This window comes from Cottoperca gobio, chromosome 1, assembly GCF_900634415.1.
Source record: "Cottoperca gobio chromosome 1, fCotGob3.1, whole genome shotgun sequence".
In the NCBI taxonomy this organism is placed as follows: domain Eukaryota; kingdom Metazoa; phylum Chordata; class Actinopteri; order Perciformes; family Bovichtidae; genus Cottoperca; species Cottoperca gobio.
The window spans coordinates 12,956,496-12,982,405 of NC_041355.1; the positions used below are offsets into that span (position 1 = coordinate 12,956,496).

Consider the following 25,910-nt stretch of genomic DNA (forward strand, 5'->3'; position numbering starts at 1 on the left):
GCCAGGAAGAAACAAAGTATGAAGGAGAATGGCTTCTTACAAGGATTAGGATAAATAAATGTTCACAGAGTGATAACAGTGATACTATGTGTTAGAGAGGGGATTTTGCCCGGATATGAACACAGGTGTGCCTTTACATGTTGGCTTAGTCTTTGGTGTGCCTTGGCCACAGAAAGTTTGGGAACCGTTACATTGTCCCTCATGCCAGGAATAAACAAAGTATCACCAGTGAAAGAACAACATTTAATAATCCCCCTCTCCCAATCTAACAAATTTATCTCCCCGAAAACTGTACCTCTCTGCCGTAACCTTCGATCCCTCTCTCCCTCCTCTCTCGCCTCAGCTATCCTCTCCGCCCTTCCTTCTCCTGACTCATTCTCACTCATGCTTGCCAACTCTGCCACAGACACTTTCTTTTCTACCCTGTCCTCTCTGGACTCTCTCTGTCCTGTCACATTGCAGCAGGTTCGCCAGTCCCCTCCAGCTTCTTGGTTGGATGACTCTGTGTGTGCTAACAGAACCATCCTACAGGGAGCTGAAAGAAAATGGCTGAAATCAAAACACCCTGACAACCTCCTTGCCTTTCAAACTCTTCTCTCCTCTTTCTCTTATATTTCAGAAGCAAAAAGCACTTTCTTCCAAGAAAAAATTCAATCCTCTTTCACCAACCCCAAAAAACGTTTCTCTATCTTCTCCACCCTCCTCGATTCTCCCAGTCCCCCACCTCCTTCTTCCCTCCTACCGTCCCACGTTGTAAAACGTTGTTCTACTTTGTAAAAAAGATAGATGACATACGCTTTTCATTTTCCGACTTAACGACTAACATGAACTGTTCACCTTATACATCACTTCCACCCACTCTTACTTCTTTCTCCACCCTCTCGTCAAATGAAGTTCTATCTCTCGTTACCTACCACCTGCCCTATGGACCCTATCCCCTCTCACCTTCTCCAGTCTATTGCTCCTGACCTCCTTCCTTTTCTCACCCATCTCATCAACTCTGCCTTAACAACTGGTTGCTTTCCTAACAATCTTAAGGAGGCAAGAGTGAACCCTCTCTTAAAGAAACCCTCACTCGACTCCTCTGAAGTGAACAACTACAGACCTGTCTCTCTTCTTTCTTTTCTTTCCAAAACACTTGAGCATGCAGTCTTTAATCAACTCTTACCTTCACCAGAACAACCTTCTCGATCCGCACCAATCTAGTTTAAAGGCAGGCCACTGAACTGAGACTGCCCTCCTCGCTGTCACTGAAGAACTTCATGCTGCTAGAGCAGCCTACTTCTCATCTGTTGTCATACTTCTGGACGTTTCTGCTGCGTTTGACACAGTGAACCACCAGATCCTCCTCTACACTCCAAGAACTGGGAGTCTCAGGCTCTGCTCTCTCCCTGCTCGAATCCTACCTAAAGGACCGCACCTACAGGGTAACTTGGAGAGGGGCTATGTCGGACCCCTGTCAACTCACCACCCGGGTATCTCAGGGCTTCGTCCTGGGTCCCCTCCTCTTTTCACTGTACACCAACTCAATTGGCTCTGTCATTCACTCTCACGGCTTCTCCTACCACAGCTACGCACACAAATGATACTCAACTGATACTCAACTGATACTCAACTGATTCTGTCTTTTCCCAGATCTGAAACCCAGGTGGAGGCACGGATCTCAGCTTGTCTGGCTGATTTCTCTCGGAGGATGGCCGCACATCAGAAATTCAACCTTGACAAGACCAAGCTCCTTTTCCTTCCGGGAAGGGGCTCTCCCATCCAAGACCTTACCATCAACATCGGCACCTCTGTTGTTTTCCCGACTCGGACTGCAAGGAATCTGGGTGTGACACTGAACGACCAACTGTCCTTCGGTGCCAACATCGCTGCAACAACCCGCTCCTGCAGATGCACTCTGTACAACATCAGGAGGATACGTTCCCTACTGACTCAGAAGGCGATGCAGGTTCTTGTCCAGGCTCTTGTCATCTCACACCTTGACTCCTGCAGCTCCCTCCTCGCTGCACTGCCTGCATGTGCCATCCGACCTGTGCAGCTCATCCAGAATGCAGCGGCCCGACTGGTCTTCAATCTACCCAAGTTCTCCTACACTACACCGCTTCTCCGCTCCCTTCACTGGTTACCAGTGGTGGCCTGAATCTGCTTCAAGACTCTGGTGGTGGCCTACCATGCTGTGAATGGATCAGCCCCTTCCTACATCCAGGCCATGGTCGAACCATACACCCCAGCACGTTCACTTCGCTCTCCATCGGCCAATTGGCTCGCCACTACCTCACTGCGAGTGGGACGCAGATTTCCCTCAAACAAAACCCGCCTGTTTGCTATCCTGGCTCCAAAATGGTGGAACGACCTCCCCATTGATGTCAGGACAGCAGATAGTCTTCACATCTTCCGTCACAGACTGAAAACTCACAGGTTTCCACTGCACCTCGGCGAATGAGAAACAAAAAAATATATTTTTTTTTAATGTTGCGCTTATAGGTTCGGCTTATTTGTAGCTAATAGTTGAATTTGTATTCTATTGTTTCTGCGTGTTGCACTTGGTTTGGCTTATTTGAAGCTATTGTTCTGCACTTAAAGGATTTCACCTATTTGAAGGTAATGTACTTGTAAGATTCTTGCTTTTTGGAGTTGTATCCTCATGATTGTTTGCACTTTTTGTAAGTCGCTGAGGATAAAAGCGTCAGCTAAATTAACTGTAATGTAATGCATCGTAAATACTGTTGTTATTGTTTTACCTCCTTGATAACCGCTTCACTGTTAACCGTTCACTCTCTGCACCCGGTCAGAGCTGTGTTAAGTAAACCACACTTGCTGTTATCACAGTATTGTCTTAAGTACTGCTAGCAACATAATGTTCAACTGAAACAAATGGCTGTCATCATAATAGTGACATGAAAACATAGTTATCCGCACTGTGGTCATGTTACTTTGATCCCATTTACTACTCTTCTCAAATGATCAAAGAATGCATATTAATATCCCCCTAGTGTGATCTTGGTCTTACAATTTCACTAAGTTTTTGATAAAAGCTGCTCACAGCATGCTCTGTTGATTATCCAAAGTTAATGGAGATATTTTATTCTAGAATGACACATCGCTGCTGATGGTTATTTTTTCATGTTTTTGTTGTCTCCTTATGAGCATCATTTATCCACTTTTGTCATAACAGCAGTAAATGGTGACAGATATTTTAAAGCTTTATGCTAACTGGATAATAATTGACACTACAAATGTTTCCCCTCTACCTCTCAAAACCCATATGCCTCCACTGCTTTCAACATTTATCAAAAACATATATTGTTGCCTTTGAGCATGATGCATTATGCTGAATCGCATGCATATTACTTTTTCTCTAAACATTGCTTCATCACACACTTGATTATACATTAGGATGCAATTGAACACTTTACAATACCGCACGCTGTGTGCCAAAGATGAAGCAAAACAAAACTTAAATGTAAAATGAAAACTAAATGGTGTCTGCTGTGATTTTATTTCTAGTAAATGGTAACAAAAAGTAACAAAACTAAATATGTGATTTAGTTAATGTTTGGAGTCAAAACATTTCATTTTTTGTGAGTACCGTTTGGTGAGAGAATGTGGAGTGGCGACACAAGGAGAGTATCAATATGTAGTTGGGTCATGTGGCAAATTCGGGGAGGATTGGATAGTTTCATCAAAGCCTTAAAAAGCAGAGGACAAGCATGCTGGAATTGTGAGTCTAAACACGAGTCAGTCAGAATGCATTTTAAATTCTGTGAAAAGGGCATTGGACGACCCAGTGAAGAAAGTTAAGGACGACTTTTAAAGAATGTGAGGAAGACATCTAAGGATTTATACTGAAGGTTACCATACATCCATGAAAGTAGTGGAAAGATTGCTTTTATATACAAAATTAGAAAGGAAATAAGACTTCCTGACCAGATGGCTCGGCTTACTAATATCATGTGGGCCCTCCGAAGACACTAAGCCAAATGGTTGAATGAATTTTGTTACATTCTCAGCCAGTCATGACGCTGCTGTCAAACTTTAAATATGTCCTCCTCTCTGCTGCCGTCAGCTGTCATTTCAGGCGATATTGGTGCTGCCCTCCTCCACCCCATTCACCTCCAGTCATCATATCCAGTGCATCAGAAGTCCACTCCTCATCAAATCCAGATCTGCAGCATTCTTTTCATCCCATCACCACCAGTGTCTCGACCCCCCGGCGACACAGGTGACCCTGGTGACACCAGTGACCCTGGCTAAACACCAGTTTAGACACTGGTTTAATTGCTAAAGACTATTCACATTTCTCATCATCTTGTGCACATGTCAATAAATGTTTTTTCATTCAGAAATAAGTCTCCTGATTCAAATGCAGTGATCCGTTAGTGTTAGTGACAACATAGAACATTTATAGAGTCGGTGCAGAGAGCTTGATTATGTGACACATGCTTTTTCGATTTGAAATAGAGTCGGCAAACAAAACACATCAGTTAAACATCTTTCAGAACTGGGAACATTTTCAAGTTTACTGACTCTGTATGACTGGATGAAAACTAGCATTGAAAATGAGTTATTAATGTTAAAGTAAAAGTGATGGTCCCCAAATGATGTGGCAGAAATATGCTGTTGCTACATCTAGCCTGCCAGAACAAGGTTTTGTTTAATCATATAGTGACAAAATCAATGATAAAAAAACCCATATTTAATATATATATTCCAAACTCCCAAGGATGTAGGCCTATTAATATGGCGATGTAACGCACACACACACACACACACACGCACACACACACACACACACACACACACACACACACACGCACACACACACACACACACGCACACACACACACACACACACACACACACACACACACACACACACACACACACACACACATAAATAAATCAGACGATTGAGGACTCCAAATGAGAGACAACATGTAAGAACACCTGTTGGTCATTGCGTGATCTTCGTAAGCCGACACACTTGCATGGCTGTCGAGACAAGAGACGTTAAATCATAATTTAATGGCATAAAGGACAAACACTTCAAAAATGTATTTGGACAGTGGAAACAAGTGTGTTTATAATTAATGTGCGGTCTTTGTGCGTGTATGCTGTAAGTTATTCTAAATCCCCAGGGACACTATGTGAATAGCTCTTTTTTATATTTAAAAACATAAAATCGCATTTTTTTTTTTATGTTTCTTTATTGCTGGATATGATGGTCAATCGGTGAGCACACACATTTCCATTACATAACATATCAAAATAAAAATGGATCAAGTGTCTTCCAGGAAGCGCTTTTACGCACGCACACACTATCTTCTAGGGAGACATACTATCAGATAGAGGCAATCAGTTCACTGATCTGATTTTAAGCCAGTTTGACTGGCACCTGCAGTGCAGTCGCAACTCCACTGAGTCACAGACTCCGACTGAAGATGCTCCCAGAGGCTCTTTAACCGCTCACCGAGAAGCGGCTTTATTACCACTGACGGTACGTACTGCACTGGACTGCACAGGATGTAAAAAAAAAGATTGTGCCGTAAAGGATCTAACTATTCAAAATAGGATCACTCGATTTTTTGTTTGCATGCAGATGGATTTTACTTGGGAAGCAGGTGCTTGTTAATACTTTTCAACTTGGATATACTTTGAATTACCGATGGATTTCTTAAACGATTCAAATTCAACAACAGGTAGGTTAAGCAACAAGAGCCTCGGTAATATAATCCGGTCAACATCATAACGGCATTCAACATGTTATTAAAACAGCAACAATTAAATTTTTCTTCTCTTTTTTATTTTTACTTCTACATCCTTAAGTTACCTTGCATCCCTTTTCAAATCATACACGCTTTCATTGTCTATTGCACACATTCAGACTGCAGTAACTTCCCTTCACAGTCTGATATGTTGATGAAGAATATGAAACATGCTTTAATTTCATCAATTTGCCTCTGCTGAAAGCTCTAGGATTCATACTTATGGATTTATACACATCAATTTTAATGTTAACAAATTACAAAAATGGTCACCAACTCAAGGTTGTGGTAAGATTATCTTTTTAGACATTTCTGTGACTTTTTGTATTTAAAATACTTACACATTATGTATCTATAGCAACCTATTTTAAGGTCTATTGGATGTATAACATCTTATAAATTATGACAATTGCCAGGACATATGCCCCCATCATCGTCTGCTTTTTGCTGTGTTGTAAGAGCACACACATGCACATGTTCAGAAATCAGTCATTTCCACACTGAAATTATCCGGGAGCCTAAAAGCAAGGTGGTGAAAATGTATTCAAAATAGTATCTGATAATGGTTCTACCCACGTAATGATCCCCTGACAAATCAGTAATTTTACTGTGCTTTCTCTTGCTAATTGCTAATACCATGTAACAGTCTGGCAGTGGCTCAGTCAGCAGGGTCTTGGACTGTGAGCTGTAGGGTTGCTGATTCAAGTCACTGACCCGACCTAAAAAAATACAGTGTGACTGCTGCTTGGAGAGGTCCCAGTTCACCTCCTGCCCTGCCGTGGTGTCCTTGAGCAAGGCACCGTTCATCCCCCTTCCCCCCTCACTCCCATTGCTCCCTGGGCGCCGTACATTAGCTGCCCACTGCTCCTAGTAGTAGACTCCTGGTACTAGGATGGGTTAAAAGCAGAGAACAAATTTCGCTGTGTGTGCTCTGCATGTGTGACCATTAAAAAGAGGGTTTCATCCCTCCGATTCTATTCTAACATTGGATATGTTAATGACTGTATAACACACTGTATACAATGCAATCTTATATATCATAAAACATAACGTACAATACAGTAGGATGTTACTAAATATTTTTACTATACATTTAACTGCTTCTCCATCCTCTTCTTGTCTAAAGCTGTAGATGGGGCCCTTCACTGCAGTGCCATCCTCCCTGTCATCTTTGGCATCATCTGCTTTCTGGGTATCGTGGGAAACTGTATTGTCATCTACACCATCATGAAGAAGACCAAGTGCCGTGCTAAGCAAACTGTGCCAGACATCTTTATCTTAAATCTGTCAATTGTTGATCTCCTGTTTCTCCTTGGGATGCCATTTCTCATCCACCAGCTGCTGGGCAACGGCACCTGGCACTTTGGAGCTGCAATGTGCACTGTCATTACTGCACTTGACTCTAATAGCCAGATTGTCAGTACTTACATCCTCACTGCAATGACCCTCGACCGTTACTTGGCTACAGTTCATCCCATTCGCTTCAACTACATCCGCACACCTTGTGTGGCAGCGCTGGTCATTGGCCTGGTGTGGGGTCTGTCCGTACTCACCATCATCCCCGTGTGGATGTACGCAGGTCTGATGCCTCTACCGGATGGCCTGGTGGCCTGTGCGCTCCTTCTGCCTGACCCAGTCACAGACATATACTGGTTTACACTTTACCAGTTCTTCTTGGCATTTGCTATACCTTTGGCCATCATCTGCTTAGTGTTCTTCAAGATCCTCCAGCACATGTCCACCAGCGTGGCACCACTGCCTCCACGGAGTTTGAGGGTGCGCACCAGGAAGGTGACCCGGATGGCAGTGGCCATCTGCCTGGCCTTCTTCGTCTGCTGGGCCCCTTACTACATCCTTCAGCTGATCCACCTAGGGGTGCAGAAGCCAAGCCTAGCTTTCTCCTATGCCTACAACATAGCCATTAGCATGGGATACGCTAACAGTTGCATCAACCCATTCCTGTTCATTATCTTAAGTGAGACCTTCAAGAGGCAGTTTCTCAGGGCTGTACGGCCGGTTAATAGAAAGTTCCGTGTGACCCCGAGCACCACAGATGGTGGCAGTGTGAGTGTGAGAATGATACCTGAAAGGGCTCAGCAGCAGCCAGCCTCTAGGCAGATGATACCATCCAATGTGGCCCCTTAATGAATCATTTCACTTTGTATCACTGTGGATCTGTGCAACTGACAAGCACTATGAATGAGACATTAGCACAGTAACTTGTCGTCTTACTGTTTCTGAACAGTTATGTCAATCAGCCATTTTATAAAAAAAATTGGTTTGCTCATTTTTAGCCTGAGTAAAACTGTTCTTTCCAATCAAAGCACAATGCCACTGATTTACGTAGTTTTAGAAAAACGAATCAGCCTGTTCTTACTCGGCGTGACCACAGACAGTCGTGTTATTTTCCTTTTGAAAATGACGGGTAACGATTTATTTAAAAATGGCCTTAATTTAAGACAAGTTAGAGGGTGCACATTGGGTAGCTTCTCAATACGAAATGTGTGTTCAGACTGAATACAAATCTAAATTAATCTTCATTTACAGGATATATTGCAGTCTGTTAAGAGCCAGTGGGCATGGACAACACACATTGACTCCATGAACTCCACATGATTCTGTTATGTTCCTCCAGGCCAAATACTCCCTGCTCTCTTTTTTACCATGATGCAGTGAACTTATCCTTTAATCACTTCAACAGGGAACATTTTTATCCAGACTCAATCATCTTCAGGTCAAAATGTTCATAGCGACTACATCTAAATACCAAGGTCAGTTCCGGTCCGACATCCTGTTATTCAAGGTTCAAGGTTAATGTATTGTCATTGTACAGCATGGAGTTGCACAAGGTCATGCGGTTGTTGTCCCTTTATGATACATAGGAAAAGTGGTAAATACTAAATACACACACACGTCACATTTAATATTTGGTGTGTGTGTTGTTCAGGAGAGTGTGCAAGTACAACATATTAGTTGATTCATATCAATATGTAAATTATTTTAATATCACTGAGTGTATCCATGCAGAATACCAAGGAACTGAATAATGGACCATGTATGTTCTTGTGTCCTATTGTGGTTTTCTGAAATAATATGTTATCTCTGAATAACAGAATAGAGAACGAGACTAGACATCCATTCCTTGGATCATATGTTGTTATGCATTGTAATGCATTAGATATGATGTTGCAAAGAAACATGAAAGGGATACTTTTATACAACCCATTAGCAGCACAGCTTTGAACAATTGTGTAACAATATTGTAGAGCGCGAGTCTCCTCTTATGAAAAAAAGTACATTAACAAAAGATGTATGATGCCTTTTAGTCAGATGCTTATATGATTATAGTAACGCGGATGGTTAAGTCAGCTGTTAACCAAATTCATGTTCTAATTGTCTGTTGTTTGTACGTTATAATACTAAAAAAAGAGACACAATCAAGTGAACACAATGCATTTTATCTAAGCATCAAGGAGGAGGGGCCAACAGATGTGCAAAAAAATAAGTATGTGAAGTCTTTTGTCTTGGTACTCTGTATAAGTTTTTCAATTAAACTTTGCTTTTGGTCGTTTTATATGTTTTTGCTCTGCATGTCTGTTTGCTTGTCTGTCTGTTATCAAGATATCTCAAAACTAGTAACACCATTTGGCAAATGTACAGACCAGCTACATCATTTGATCACAATAATCAACAACACCCATCCAACTTGTGCATTAGCTGGGATAACTTGGTATTTTGTCAATTTCCTGTATTATCCCCGAAACAAAAGGACACATTGGAACAATGCTTGTAAATATGACTCACCGCACTTAGCATGTGTAAAACAATGCAACCAGGGCCATTTTTACAAACCCAAAGAGGAACACAAATTAAAATATTTTTTATCTGGTAAAGGTTGTGTGTCCTACTTGAATAAAGTAAAATAGTTATTTGTTGAGCAGCATTTTCAAAAATAATTTCAGTCTAAAATTCAAAGTCAGGAATATTTATGTTTAGATTAGCTGAAATGTCAAAAGAGATCAATTTTGCCTATGAGGTGTTGTCAATGTTGTCGTACTGATATTAAGTTATATTATATTTTAATGGGTAGAATTATGATGGTAAAATTATACTGTTTGCTTTGGGAAGGGTTAATAATGTAAATATAAAATATATTATATAGCTGGATATGAAACCCAGGGTTTCTCAACCTTTTCTGGCCAGTGACCCACTTTTCAAAGTTTTAAAAATGACTTCATGCCAGCAATCAATTGTTATAGTCTTCGAAAATCCCCCATGACCCCCACTCATTAATAAAACCACACCCTGTTGGGTCCCGACACCGAGGATGAGATACTCTGGTGTAACTGTTGTTGTTGTTCTTCTGTTATGAAGCAAAAGAGAGAAAAAAAAGCCTCATGTCAAAACATGAGCAGCTTTGCTTGAACTTTGACAAAACGATAAGTTGCGGCGCACTCTATCTGTACTGTTGTGAACTTTGACAACTTCATAAATCAATATGTATACTGTAAAATAAATATTTGATCAAACTATTCATTGTTTGTTTTTTTGTCTGGATTATGATTTCACTCTCTGATATTTAACACATTTAAAAAATATTCTCAATGCTAAGATAGCTGGTGTAAAAGTCACTCAGGAATTTGATGTAGTTCAAAAGAGACATTTGATAAATGAGGTCAATTGAAGCAATACTCAAAACTCCTCAGTGCGTGCAATATTGAGAGAGAAAGCGAAGTTCTCCTGTTGCAAAAGCTTTAGTTCTTCCTGCATCCAATATATTGATTTGGTGTGACTATTTCAGCTATTTCTCTGGGCAGCCAGGGGGCATGCACCAGATGCCCCTCGAAAACAGAACATCTCATTCTCTTCACTTGTATTGCAAACTATTTACATTTCCAACAGCGAAAATGGCAGGAGTGCAGAGCATGTTATGGAAGAGAATGCATTTTGAAAGTGTTTTGGCTGACTCGGATATTCAGCCGTATTTTTTCGAGCCAGGGTATTCGACCAAAAAAATACAGGGGATCCTCCAGAACCTGAGCTGTCCAGAGCCAACACTGACTCATGGTCCCTTTGTTCAAATTTCACTTTAATGCCAAAATAAATGGAATCATTCTGCTGCCATGAATGTCGCCAAGGGCAAGTTTTTGTTTGCCAACGTCAATGAGCTGTGTTTGTGTGCCCAACTATATACATGAGAGTTTTATTCCTCACTTGGACAGAGGTCTGCTGGATACCTTCTTTCTCCAAGACTTTCTCTGAGATGAACTGGAAAAGAAAGTCAAGGTTTAGCAGATCATTGAGTTAGTATTGTTGTCACAAACGCTATTGAAAGCTATTTTGTTAAAGTGCCTGTGAAGTCAATAAACTCCTGATTGTATTGTTACATTTAATGATTATCACATGTACTCGTCCACCTCAATCAAAATGTATTATTGCACAACATGTATTTCTGCACAAATGTATAATGAGCACTATATTAGTTATGAATGTGAAGCACTGTAGGTTCTCTTCAAAGAGTTTCAGGTCTACCTCCATCTCGCCACAACAAGACGGCCCACCAAGGGGCATAACCGCGCCAACATGGACCAATGAGGGACGACGACACCCTTCTGTAGAGAATATAGCAAAATGTTTATGATGTTTTTGTACCACTTTCACTTTTACCAACAGACAGCTAACTGGCTCTTTATTGATTCGGACTGTGGACTTGGTGTGTGAAAGTGTCCTCGGCTGAGGGTATTTCTTGAAAGGCTGTCATCATCACTTTAAATAAATAAGTATCTTGACTAGAAGTTTACTGGATTCAATTGAAAGACTATCACAGCGCCCTTTGGGCTTCAAAACCCAACATGCCTCTTAGCGAAATGCTGAGTCAACTTCACTTTGGCTTTTATTGTAAAAAGGTAAAAACCAAAAAGAGTGAAGCTGTAATGTGTTGCCGTTGACAATGAGGAAAGGTTGTTGACATCTTGTTTCACACTGATTCAAACTACGGAGCCTCCATGTTTTTATTTTATCGCCTGCATAAGTATAGTATGCTGCAGGAAAGAGTCCTAAAACCCCGAAAGGAGTTAGCATTGTAGGACTTCCAGTTCCCTCGTCTCAAAGTCAATGGGTTTTTTAATCTGTTTTTTGTTAGATGCTTAAAATAAGGTCTGTGGTTAACTTTTATGTGTCTTAAAAAAGGCAGTTGCTTATAAGTGGCTAAATGAGGCTACTAAACGTTGTCACGCCGATAGCTTAGCGGTGGTGACGTGAAGTCATGTGTTGTAGTTTTACTTTTGGCAATTGCATTCATGCTTCATAAATAATTAAAGTGGTGTTAATTTGAGAATATTATCTTGCTGATCAAAATCTGTAAGTATCATAAACTTTACGAGTTTGCCACAGAGATTATTTTCTGAAATAATCCAAAATCCAATGGAGGGAATGAGTGCGATGCTCACTTTTGGCCTACACAAATACGTCATCCCTGCAGCACTCTATAGGCCATGACAAACAAACGGTAAGGACACGAAATGCCAAAATATATGAGCGATTTATTTACAATAGAACATAAATTGCGAAGTAAATTAAAATATGAGACGTGATAATCAGTGATCAGTAATGTGAATGAAGCAAATCATGAAACAAAAGACTGGCTCAGGCAGGGAGCGAGAGAGCAGCATCGCGGATGCTGGGCCTTTTATGTCCTGAGGAGCGCTGCGCCCAGCTGCTCCAGATCTGACTGGATACTGCCATCAGCTCCACTGACACCTTAAAGATATACAACACAGTGACTGACACAAGACAGGTTAAGCAGGGGCCGTTGATCTTCGTTCCTACCCTCACCTATGGTCATGAAGGCTGGGTCATGACCGAAAGAACGAGATCGCGGGTACAAGCGGCCGAAATGGGTTTTCTCAGACGGGTGGCTGGCGTCTCCCTTAGAGATAGGGTGAGAAGCTCAGCCATCCGTGAGAGACTCGGAGTAGAGCCGCTGCTCCTTTGCGCTGAAAGGAGCCAGTTGAGGTGGTTTGGGCATCTAGTAAGGATGCCACCTGGGCGCCTCCCTAGGGAGGTGTTCCAGGCACGTCCACATGGGAGGAGACCCCGGGGAAGACCCAGGACTTGGTGGAGAGATTATATCTTCTCACTGGCCTGGGAACGCCTCAGGATCCCCCAGTCAGAGCTGGAGGATGTGGCCCGGAAAAGGGGTTTGGGGTTCCCGACTGTAGCTGCTGCCTCCGCGACCCGACACCGGATAAGAGGTAAACCTTGGATGGATGGATGGATGGAAAAAAGATTGACTCATAAAAGTCTAATGCTAATCTGTGTAATGTGTGTACCAGCATGAGATGTGTGCAGTCCTTCCCAGGTGACAGAGACGCTGTGTTGCATGGCTCCTTTAGACCCCCTATGTCCTTAAACCTAATTAAGTAAACAGCTGAAATTTGCTGATAGCCCCCCACCCCCCTTCATGTTTTGGTTTCCTACATTGTATAACTGTGTCTCCCTTTGACTGTACTGTTTTGCTTCACTAACGGCTCTGATGGTGTCATTTTTGGCTAACAAAACTAAATTATTGCAGGTTTAATATGACAATTATTTTCTTAATTAACCGGTTCATCGCTTTGTCTATAAAATGTTAGAAAATAGTAAAATATTACCATTGCATTTTCACAAAGCCTAAATGCATTTTAAAATTCCTTGTTACAAACTTAATTCCAGTTTAAAACCCAAAAATATTCATATTCATATATATTTGAAAAATAAAATTGCTGAGATTTAAACTTTTCTTTAAGTAAAATGTATAATCAACCATCTAAAAAAGTGTCACATGTTTTACAGTGAAAGCATACTTGTTGCACTCTTGTGCAAAACATGGAATACATTGCGAGTTCAGTTGGATACCTTGGAATCTTATTCCCAAATCACCGCACCGCACAGGATTGACCTTCAATGATAATAAGCTTATTTATTCACTCTTTTCTTTTCTTCTCTTTCACATACACACTCCTGCACACAATTCTGTCTGTGTGTATCCACACATATATACACAGATTCTTTATATAAAATGTAGAAAAATTGTATATAAAAACATTTTAAAGCAACATTTCACAAAGAATTGTGTTAACACAGAAGTGCTCAGTTTGGCAGAGTAAACATTGTGTATATGTGACCACATGTATATTGAGCCATGCAAAGAAAAGAAAAATTCTGTATTGTATGAATTTATAATGCAATACAGACTTTGTGTCCCTATTTAAACTCTATTTCTGTATTAATCTCTTAAATAAATGATAATGTCCTGCCTTCTGAATGTATTCCATTCTGTATCAGTATTATCTGCTACTTCTGAATGGCAGGGAAGAGACTTAGATCTTATAATTCATACTAAATTTAGTTTTTAGCTCTCAGGAAAATTCACTGAAAAGATGGAAATGTTCTATAACAATTTGAAAAAGCATGTTCTAATAATAACCATTACACCAATATAACATAATGGTCGATCAGATAGAAGTTAAAGAAATTGTTCCACAGGTTTCAGGAAGGATTTTTCTGACTTCTTCCATCTTCAACGTTGCATGCATCAGAGACAAAACTTGTGCAAAGAATCACCACGAATGAATAGGACATTCAACTATTATTGCTTCGTCAAAAAAGGTTTGTGAAAATAAATGTAAGGGTTGTGTGCCTCAATACATGTCACTTTCTCAACTCATTTGTTGCAGAAATAGAAAGTTCTTAAAAGCTGAACAGATTTATAACGTACCAGTGAATCATTAATCAAAGCTTTGAGTGACTAACGCCTGCAGGAATATTTAATAACTTTTCAAAATGAACCTTTTCGGCTTCAGACATGATTAGACACAGACACATGGTCTTCCTGCTCTGCAAAGTGAGTCAAAGTGCACACACATTAAACAATGATGCCATCTGTGCACGGGCAAGTTTTGGGTAAATCTAAACCAAATTTCTTAAAGAAGATTTATGGGTGTTGTTGGACAATGTTGCACATCGAGTGCTGAGAATGAAGCTGGAGGCAAAGGGAATTCAAACATTCACTATAACAATAGTAATTTAGTAGCGAAAGTAGATGACATCTCTCCTAACAAAACGGCCAGGGTTTCGCATCCACTCCAAAATGTAATGAGTTCTTTCTTGGCTCATGCTACACCTTTCAAGCTAGTTTCATGAATATCGGGCGAGTAGTTTTTCAGTAATACGACTGACAAACAGACAAACAAACAACACAAACCTAAAACATATCTCTCTGGTGGAGGTAATTATGGCTGCACAATGTGATAATAAACACTCACCTTTGAAATAAGGAATAGAATGTGTCACACATGTGTAGACTTGAAAGCATAGCGCTCTAGTGTCATTGTTAATAACAAACGGCAGCTTGTATCTTTGGAAGAAACATGAGAAAATGTTCATTCAAGTGTTCAACGAGCTACATACTGATTATCTGCATAGAAAACTGTCTTCCATATACAGTCTGCCCAATAAAAAGGGCCATGCTTGTTTATTTTGAAGTGTGATACTGCGTGATACTTCAACATTTCTTCTAGTGTAATTAATGTGAGAATAAACTGAGGCATCGTGACAAGCTTTGAACAGAATATAGCAAATTTCTTCTTTTTCTTTTTAAGCATGACATACTCATAATCAAATGTCAATACTTGTGTGAATATTGACCATTCACTCTGGCTGAAGCTGCACCAAGTATAACATGTGAACACCTAACCATCTCAATGTTAAGCACATTAACATGGGAAAAAAGGTAGCAAGTTAAAATTAATCAAAAATAAAACAAATTACACTGAATTAAATGAAATATGCTTGCATGTGCCCCCATAGTTTCCAACATACATCTTGCAGAGTATAAATTCTGCTCGCAGGACATAAATACCGTCATCATTCATCATAATATTCTAAGCTGTGAAAAGACAAAGTGCATAGCAAATCCTTCATAATGCCGCATTCACTAAATGACTGTTAAATTTAAGTTCTCGCTGATTAATGTGGAAGATTTAAAATGCCTAAATCAAAACAAAGAAATACAGTGAAATATAAAATACATTGTACATGTCATGAATTGTTTTAATAATCATGAGAAGTTGAAAGGGAAGTATTCTCGGAAGCATAGTTCATACCAAATTAAAAAAACAATCAATTGTCCAATCACAGGGGGTGGGGTCATGGGTGAAGCTTAGCGTTGGCGGAAAACTACCATTGACTGCACATATGAGCCCCTTTCACACATGCACTGCAACCCTGAAATTATCTAGACATTTCCCGGAGAAGCTGTATATGAGAATGCAATTGTCCAAATCATTCGGACAGGAAATCAATGGGATTTTACCCTGCCAGCTCCGTGTAATGTCCGGTTGAGCCCATGTGTGAATAGAGCGCTTCATTGTCCGATGCATTCATGGCGAGAGAGTCGATAATGTTTCTATTGCAGTTGGCGTAAAACCAGAAGGAAACAACGAACTGGAGAGACAACGAGATTCATATTCTGAGAGAGAACGCTTCTGACACGGACAATCTCCTGCTGTGTGCTACATGTGTGACATCTTGGCGCAATTCTCAGTAAGTGTTGACAGCTAATTTGTGTTAGTTAGCTTGTGTTAGCTTACAGTAAACAAAGGAAATGCATACATAAAAGGGAAAAAGATATACAGTAACAATGTATATTGTTTTTCACTTTTTATTTGTTTTAATTTAGCCATTTTAAATATTGTATGGATACGATTGTTCAGACTAAGCATGATTAAAGGGAAAACCTAAAACACTGACACTTGTGGTCAAAATGTTAGGGTGTAACATTTGAAGCTCTGCTACAGTGAAGACTGAAAAGATTCCTCACAATAAAAGAACGGTTCATGTTTTTCAGACAGCTTCGACCAAAGCTTCAACAGAACAGCAAGTGACGCATGTGGAGCAAAAACTAAGAAAAAGGAAAACCCATGGAATGCATTCAATATGGTTAATTTATGTTTTATAAAAGGTTTACCACATTTTCTAAGGGTGGATATTGCATTAATATTACCCTTCACAGTAGACAGATAAAGTGTTACTGGTCCTGATACAATGTCTTAGCCAAATATTGATTGAGAGACCCAGGTCAGTGATTCAACAGAATGTCACTCCTACCCAGCAGGTTATTGCTGTTAAAGGTCTTTGCACTGCAGGTTTAACACAGAATAAACAACAAGTGCAGTCAATGCTTTATCAAAGCGATCCTGTACTTTAAATAAAGGGATTAAAAAATGAATAATTATTGTTAATCTGAAACTGTTGCCCAAAGCACAACCGTTAATCGAGTGGACACATTACATTCTTATAAATGAACACAATCAGTGCGTCCAGACTGTAATCAAACAGCCATGAGAATTTAAAATGGAGTGATGAATACCAACACCCAAACTATAGTAATAAGACACAAATGCGGATAATATGCTTCCATGTGCATGTGTGTAATTTCGTGCTTCCAGTGCTAAACAGACAAACTCCTTGGTTCTATACTGCATATTATTTGCTCAGGCACTTGTTTTAAGTTATAAAAAAAATAGAACACAAAATGGACTCCCTCTAATGTTTGATGAACAGGTCCAATGATTTAATTCTGCTCTTTATATCCCAGCATTAACAGACTCTTCATTTGCTCTGTGATTCAACTCCAAGCCACTTGAGACTTCATATTCTGGAGACAAAAAGAAGCACCACTTGGAATTGAGCACTATTGCTTTGATCTCAGAGATTGGACGTCATTCAATCTTGACAAATAAAAAGCTTTGTGCGTCTGTGGATGAGTTGAATATCTATGCGTCAGAAGCTGGATTCGGGGACCGTCCTTTTTCGTCCCAGCGAGGTCGTGCTGTAACGAGTCCTCTGCAGGGTGCCATAAGACGGTTTGTCAGTTGTCAGGCTGCGTGATGGGGCTGGGACTGAAGACATCCCGTTACGATGCAAAGATGCTGTCCTACGCATGCTCTGCTCCGCTTTGATGGGGATGTTGGAGGAGCTCTGGGAGCGCTTGATGTCCGCCGTGGATCGTCCCACTTTCCCGTTTGCCAGCTCATCGCCACGATAGCCGGAGCCATTAGACTTGCCAACTTCCACCTCAGTTCCTCCTGCTGCTGCTGCTGCTCCGTTGGACAGCGACAGCCTCGAGAGAGTCCTTCTGCCTCCTTCCTCAGCTCCTCCTTTCCCTGACTCACCCTCCTTGGACTTTCTTGAGTCCCTATCCTTCTTAAGGAAGTTACCTTTAAAGAAGGAGAGCAGTCCCTCATGGCTCTTAGGCACTTCTTCTTTCTTGGTCTTAGAGTTTCCTTCATATGCACTGTGGTGTTCCCTTTCAGCCCTGTCCCCTTTTTGTCTTCTCAGGGTCCCATCATGAAGGCTAGGAGAGCTATAGCTGGACTGAACTCCAGCACTGGAACTCCTTTTTGTCTCAAAAGTATCCTGGGAAGCTTTGGAGGAGCTTTGTTTCCTGGCATCCTTCCTCCTGGTGAGAGTGTTACTGCTTGAGCTACTGCTGATATTCGTGGTGCTCTCCTCTCTCGTCTGGCTCCCCTTCCTGCGTCTTAAGCTGGTTGTCTTATCTGATGGTCTCCTTTGGCCCTCTGGGACCTGTGAAGACTCAGGCGACCACTCATCTCCTGCCTTATTCATACAACTTATGCTCCCAACACTGGAAGATCGGACATTGGCTGAAGCCCGGCCCTCAGCAGCTTCCTTTGTGCTGCGTGGTTCGCTCATCAATGTTACTATTGGATCCTTCGTGCACCGGGGCCGCCGGCCAGATTCCAAGTACTGTACAAGCTCCACAGGGGCAGGATCTTGGACAGATGGAGGCACTGGGTCAGGTTTCCGTCTTTCCTTTGAACCAAAGGACCAGCGAAGGGGAAACACTTTGCTCAGAGTCTCCTTGGTCTTGCTGGGGGCTCTCATGCTCATACTGCGTCCCTGAAGGCCTCTGATAAATGGTCTGCTCTCAAAACCCCCTAACAATTATGTGGAGAGGAAAATATTTTAGTTTATAAATTTAAATGTGACATCTTGAAATAAACAACCAATAAGACACTACACTGATCAGGGCAAATACTGAGTGGGACCCCTTACCTCTTTCCTCTTTAGAACTGTTTTCCAAGAACACCGGAGACTCTGGTGAGTCAGGCAAGGAGGATGGGCAGGTGGTAGATAATCGAGAGACCAGACTGCCTCTCTTACTATCCCCTGTCAGCCGGATTAGCCAGTGGTCTGACATGGATGAACTTGTGGATCCTGTGAGACACACAGAGGGAAGAGAGGGATCAGAGGGGGAATACAAACCATAAACTAGGGGCCATCTTGCGATGGGATCACACCATCCGTGAACGCCAAATCAGGCCAGGGGCGTACAGCAGAGGGGCCAATGGTCCCTTTTCCACTTCCCACCCCACTACTTCTGGCGTCCTTGCTCCACATCCATCTTCAAATTCAGCCTTCATTTTGATCTAACCTACACATCTGTAAAGTTTCATGACTGCATCTTGCATGGTTACAGTCGCGGTCACACAAACTGTACACAGACAGACAAACAAACATATACAATCATGGCAAAGTACTCAAAACTGCTTCTGTGGTAGTTCCCGATACAGTAGGCGTCTCCAGGACCACATCGAAGATACAGGTGTGTTACACTAATGGCCGCTAATGTAGCTTTGAGCGGATAGCCTCAATCATAAATGAGGAGGGGGCTACACAGGTCTTGTAAACTCACTTCTTTCTAACAACACACAAAAGGTTTTTTTTTCGTTTTCAAACTTGTAGTCTTCAGACCCAACGGATGTTGACTCAAGTGACATAACATAAGAGGCACTTCATCAGATATTGCGCAGCTCTGTTTGGGCCACAAAAAGCTTTATACAACTTTTGTTCTCCTTTAAAAAACAGTTAATCCAAAAGATATATCTCTGATGTCAGTTTCAGTTATATGAGGTTTGTATAAACATAAACACTCAGGGAGATATCTACTCCAGTTCCATTACTGGATGTGGTGGAGCAGTGGTGTAGTAATTATTCAAATCCTTTACTCAACTAAATGTAGTAATACCACAAACTAAACACACTCTTCCTCCAACGTATTACACGTCTTGCAAATTAGTTGAGTGAAGACACTGGGGAAAAATGTTGTTTTGTGACTGTACCAGTGTTGTGAGCAAACATGTGTCATTAAATGTGTCATTAAAAGCTTTTATATTCTTTATTTGAGATTCCTGGCTTCCTTATCTTCTGTACTCCAGCCAGTAAAATTTTAATTGATGGAGGTCTGCCATAATTGAGCTGTTCAAATCCCCTCAATGCATCATCTCTGTCTCTCTCCTCCATATGGAGTGGGAGAAGGAGGCATTGTTTTCCTCGCATGCAGCATCGTGGATCGCCCCTCCAAAGATGGTGCAAGGGCTACAAGCACACACAAAGATGTTAATGCTAAACGTGTCGTTCGCTGCAGTATTCTCCAATAAGTGTACAACCAAAAGAAGAAATGAAGAAGCAAGAAGTCAACAAGGGTTACCGGCAATTCAATGGGCCTGCGCCTCATTGCTTGGTTTCAAATCTTAAGTAATTTCTCTAGAACATTAAATATTCATCACTAAATAATCAATTTAAAGTAAAAATAAAAATCTTGGTTATTATTTATTACAAGTTTAACATGGATTTAAAAGTTGCTAAACTGACATTAGGTGACAGCATCTTTTTCTAACTGAGCCATATCAATCTTGAACCAGTGAGAAAAGAAATAAGAAAAACACTTTTGAGTTCATGTTGGAACCCATTGCTCACAGTAAGTTTCATTACATGTAATGTCCTGTCAACTGAACCATTGGGAAGAAGTGAGTGTTTTAAGAGATTTTTTATCTGACGTGGTGTAAAAATGACACTAGACTGGAAAATAATGCACCATGTGCCTCCATCTTTGGATGTAATTCTACTTTGTATGTACATGTGAGGAACTACGGGCAGATATACAAGATGGCACAAAAAACTAAATGTGAAGAACAATTGTTTTCTTCCTAACCTTCACTCTGGTCTCTTTCAAGTGAACTCCTTTTAGAGGGAACTGAGTTTGTTTGATCACACACACACACACACACACACACACACACACACACACACACACACACACACACACACACACACACACACACACACACACACACACACACAATGTGGAGAACATGTGTGCCCTTTCCAGACAGCAGGTACAAATAGTGCTCTCTCAGACATGTATGGTACTATATGAACTGTATAGTGGACAGTTCAAAATGATAGAAGGTAAAACCCAACATAAGAAGAGGCCTTCTGACATTTGTGGGATCTGTATGAGCATGACCTCCACTGACCAGCCATGGCCAGTTAATACTGTTACACATCTACTGACATTTACTACCATGCACTGACTTACTAGTGGAAAACCGCGCTATTGTGTCTTCTGTTCATTTGGTATTTAGGTAATTTCTGAATTTTTCTGATGAACAGCAACAGTCCCGAGGCCAGATGCTCAATGCCCCCCCCTCCTGCACAAATAGTGTCTCATCTTTTGCTCTCACAGTACTCCTAAATATGTGTAACAATGTGACTCAAGGCTTTGTTTTCAATATTTAAAGTTTTATGAGCTGATATTTATTTCAAGTGATTTCAACGAGAGAGTGTCTGTGACTTACAAAGAGTTCCTCAAACTTTGTGATTACCAATTCAGTTTGTGTGTGTACGAACATGTTGTTACTCTGAACCAGTATCCTAGCAACTCACATAGGGGGAAGCAGTGAAGCAGGGATTACAAAGGAGGCTATGACAATGATAACTGATAACAACTGATATCTTTACAGAAACAACATGTATATTCTTACAGTATTCCATTACTGAACAGCTTTCTCCACCGTATGTATAGTGAAAGTGCAGTTATTGTGCAAACAAAAATGGTGAATTTCAGCTGATTTAATCATTTTGTTTGATTACTTTCATGTGCTTTATTTTATCCATTAATTCCTGTTTGCTAGTCATTTGATAGCATACCTCTGACGGAGCAACTGGCCGACCATGGAGGAATGGTGTTGCGTCTCTGGTAGAAAAGAATGTATGCTCCTCTGGTACATACTTCTTCCTCAGGCACCAAGTCCACGCTGCTGTCATCGTAGCTATACCACTGTCCGTCCACTGAGTTCCTACAGTAAGCTGGATTATACAATGACAACAAGTATAAACAATGGGCACCTGAACATACGTAACTTAATGGCAATTATGAGAAAGTGTTCACATCAAGTCAAGCAACACTTCCATTCTGCTGCATGTATAATACTTTTATTCAGAGCTGGTTTTCATCTCGTCATGGGATTTGTTAAAGCCAGTCTTGCCCTTTAACTTGTAAACACATTGAATAACCGACACCGACATATTAACCTCATCGCTGTGTATCTGTCTTCACTAACCCTAACCCCTGCAATTACAGACCATATTGCTTCAAATGTGTGTCAAGTGTCCCACTCTGCCAGTCGCCTGAAATGATACCGGCCAGTGTCTCCCAAGAGCTGAAGGAACGTAACACTAGATTAGAGATGGAAATGACTGCCTCACAATGTGGCCCGAAGAGTTAAAAAAATAAATATATATACACATTCTATCATAATTGTACTTACATATGGCTATTCCTTGACTTTTATGTTGGAGAGTAAAATGATGCAACACCTATTAGGGTACGTTTAGGGTCACAATGCTGCTGCAGGCAACACAGGTCCCAAAGCTGGATTCAAACCCGGATGTTACACTTACAGGTGCATCTCAATAAATTTGAATATCGTGAAAAAGTTCAATATTGTAGACTCACGGCGTCACACTCTCATCAGCTAATGAACTCAAAACACCTGCAAAGGTTTCCCGAGCCTTTAAATGGTCTCAATCTGGTTCAGCAGGCTTCACAATCATGGGGAAGACTGCTGACTTGACAGTTGTTCAGAAGACAGTCATTGACACGCTCCACAAGGAGGGGAAGCCTCAAAAGGTCATTGCTAACGAAGCTGGCTGTTCCCAGAGTGCTGTATCCAAACATATCCATAGAAAGTTGAGTGGAAGGAAACAGTGTGGACGGAAAAGGACTCACTCCTCCAGTGAATACCACTATCCCTTATGGACAGAAAACCCACCGTTAAAATGACAATACTTCCTAAATTCTACAGGGAAAACAAGACTTGGTGAATTGAGCTAGCCACTCTTTGAATAACAAAAACAAAAAGGGGGACTTGAAGCTCAACATTTTAACCATTACTCCCTGGCAAATCAGCTTCAGTACATATTCAAATGGGTCCATTACAATCAATCAGATGTAACGTGGTCAGATAAAGAACAGTTTGTAAAGGCATTCACATTTACCATTTCTCAGCCAATCTATTAAACGCCATCCTTATTATTTTATTATATTTCATAACATTAACAGCAGCACTAACTCTGACAGCCTAATGGACAACACAAACACCACCATGTAATTATACTACCATCTTGACAAATCCTGATTTTTATAAGTAACAATTAAAAACACTACATTTCGGAAAACATAAACCGAAAAAGGCATCGCACATCTTAAACACATCTTCCAGAATAAAAGCCTGGCTTCATGCCCCCACTCGCTCCAAGAGTACAGCATTGGAAGCAAAACATTTTTGGTATATCTGCAATTTAAATCATCCGTTAAAACAAAATGTAACATTATGCTCACCAACCAAGGTCTTTTACCCTTAAAGTTAATAAACAACCCTTAAAAACACCTCCCCAAAATATATAGAATAAAATCACAGCCTGACCAAATGCCAAACTACAACTCAAAAACAACTTGCACATAAAACAGTCCAGATAGCTATGTTCATGCCACCTTTCACTGCACACCCATTAAACACTTTTGTTAAGTAAGTTACCATAACTATATCATTTGGAAAACCGTTAAAAGACTGAGTTACTACATAGTATATCTTGTATTATAGCACCCAATTCCATACCGGTATAATGTCCCCCGTGCATTCCTCCATGATGGTTACACACAGCGTAGAGGTCGTACAGATAGTCGTGGGGGAGGATCAAGTCGGCAGGTTGGTGATGTTGGCCTGAGGGCTCCTTCCATGGTGGTGGCCAGGCCCCTAAGTTCAGGTTCTTCATACTCTGACTCCTCTTCACCACATGGGGGGCCATGTCCATACCAGTCAGGGGGAAACGCACCAGGGTGGACAGCTTGTTTCTCCGCTCGCCTACCTGTTAAACATTTATAGTTCATAAATACAGCACATATATGTTCAGGTATGAAAAATTATCTATGAGGATTGGATGGAACAGAAATCAACTCAACACTGAATTGATTTAAACAGTTTTCAGAATAATGTTGCAGTAAAAACATTATAATAATAAATCGCCTAAAATAAAACACTGATAAAAATGACAGTTTTGAATCATATTCAAATGGGGAAGGAAACAAGCTGCACCAGTGTCTATATGATGTAACTTCCCAGCATGTTTATGTACTTTTGACCACCTTATCAGTGGTGTTGCAGCATAACCTACCAAATTTGATATTTTCCAACATATTGAATAAGATAGTGAGACGGATACCTTTTTACTGTTTGGCATTAAGATAAGCAATTTGCAAAAAAAATAGTAATACATTATTTTATCAATATCCAACTTTTCATAACTATTTTCAGTCAATTCTTTTTCCAGAGTTGGGCGGCAAGAGAGGTGTGCCATTACACTCTGCTTTATGTCTAAACATAAATAAATAATTGATCCCAAAAAAGAAAAACAACCTTTTTCACAATGGAAGCTGCAAACCCCACAACCGTAGAAACGGTGTTGTGAGGATCCCTGGCATCTGGTTAATTCTCCTAGGCAGAGCTGGTCCCTGGCACAGAGTCTAACAGAGTGATTGACTGAATTCTAATACAGAAGCTGAAACCAATCACATTAGTCAGAGGAGGGATGGTCATGACATGGTGCCACCTTCTTGTTTATGCAAAGGTGGAGGCAGAGCTTGGTACGTGGCGAGTCAAAGAGTCTGAAGTTCTGTGACAGTGCCAGCTGTGAAATTAAATTAAACCTGCAGGGACATGCACAAGTATTTCGATGGGCATTTATGTAAAAAAGAAAGAAAAAAGTAAAGCACTTGTACAAACTCAAACCCTTTAACTCTGTACACGGACTTAACGCTGATTACAGAGAACGATGTTTTCAATGAAGAAAATAATTTTCTATTTTACAGTATTTATGATGTAGACTTCTACATAATGAGATGGCCTTGTTGTAAGTGTGTCATTAAAACCGGGGGACTCATAATGTCTACAGAGGTGGTGTAGTGACAGCAGGATGTCTGCAACGCTGCAGCCTGTCAGATGGACGATTGAAAGATATGACTTAAACATCACCTGTTCACCTTAACCCTGGGTCAAGCACTTCCCATAATGCAATTCAATATGAGCCTTTATTAAACACCTCCTGCCTCCTAAATGTCCACCACTTTCAAACCCCACATCTCCAGTTTGTAAAGCAGGCTCTCTTTTATTTTGTAGTCTGAGATCAAAGCCGAGATAACCCTGATGGAGACGGTTATTTTTTTAAACTTTAGAAAGACTTTTCAAGAAACCACAGAATAAATTATAGAAGTGTTTTCACTGACTGAGTAGTACTCTCCACGACGTCGCTGAAGAGTTAAGTGACTGTGTGACAAAAGCAGCAGCACAACATGTTTATTTTTGACAACTTAATTTGGTCTAAAAGTCTATAGTTAGAGGCATTTGGAACATGAATTGGTTGGGGCTGGCAGAGGTAGAGCCGATAGACACGTGTGTGTGTGTGTGTGTTTTTGTTCATGTGTGGTCTATGCAAGTTAGAATAACAATAAGTGATTAAATTAAGGGGAAAGTAACTGTTTCAGCACTTACAATTATAGGGTTGACCTACGTATCATTACAGTGTTTACATTAAGTACGAGCTCCAAGATATCTGATCTATTGTGATGAGGACACAAATGATGAGATACTAATCTTATTGGACACTCATCACAAATCCAAACACAGATATAGCTTCAATGAGGTACCACCCTCTGTGCCAATTAATTGAGTACCAGTT

General features: G+C 40.7%; 2 protein-coding genes across 2 annotated transcripts in view; one reads left to right on the plus strand and one right to left on the minus strand.

Moving 5' to 3' along the window:
* Positions 1 to 5,621: 5,621 nt before the first annotated feature.
* mchr1a (melanin-concentrating hormone receptor 1a) lies at positions 5,622 to 10,292 on the plus strand. Its single transcript, XM_029436730.1, has 2 exons — positions 5,622 to 5,702; positions 6,895 to 10,292. The coding sequence occupies exons 1-2, from the start codon at positions 5,669 to 5,671 to the stop codon at positions 7,911 to 7,913; spliced, it is 1,053 nt and encodes a 350-aa protein (XP_029292590.1). The 5' UTR covers positions 5,622 to 5,668; the 3' UTR covers positions 7,914 to 10,292.
* A 3,341-nt stretch (positions 10,293 to 13,633) lies between these two features.
* LOC115007451 (ubiquitin carboxyl-terminal hydrolase 43-like) overlaps positions 13,634 to 25,910 on the minus strand; it is a 46,202-nt gene continuing 33,925 nt past the window's right edge. Inside the window, exons 11-14 of the mRNA XM_029430324.1 lie at positions 23,795 to 24,044; positions 21,825 to 21,983; positions 18,888 to 19,049; positions 13,634 to 18,769 (exon numbers count right to left, since the gene is read on the minus strand). Coding sequence (XP_029286184.1) covers positions 17,592 to 18,769; positions 18,888 to 19,049; positions 21,825 to 21,983; positions 23,795 to 24,044 — 1,749 coding nt within the window. The 3' untranslated portion in view covers positions 13,634 to 17,591. The remainder of the gene's footprint in view (positions 18,770 to 18,887; positions 19,050 to 21,824; positions 21,984 to 23,794; positions 24,045 to 25,910) is intronic.

Bases quoted from the DNA above. Each gene is read 5' to 3' on its own strand.
- mchr1a (XM_029436730.1), top strand. From the start codon at position 5,669: ATGGATTTCTTAAACGATTCAAATTCAACAACAG. The intron at 5,703-6,894 runs GTAGGTTAAGCA...TCTTGTCTAAAG, and splicing joins CGATTCAAATTCAACAACAG to CTGTAGATGGGGCCCTTCAC.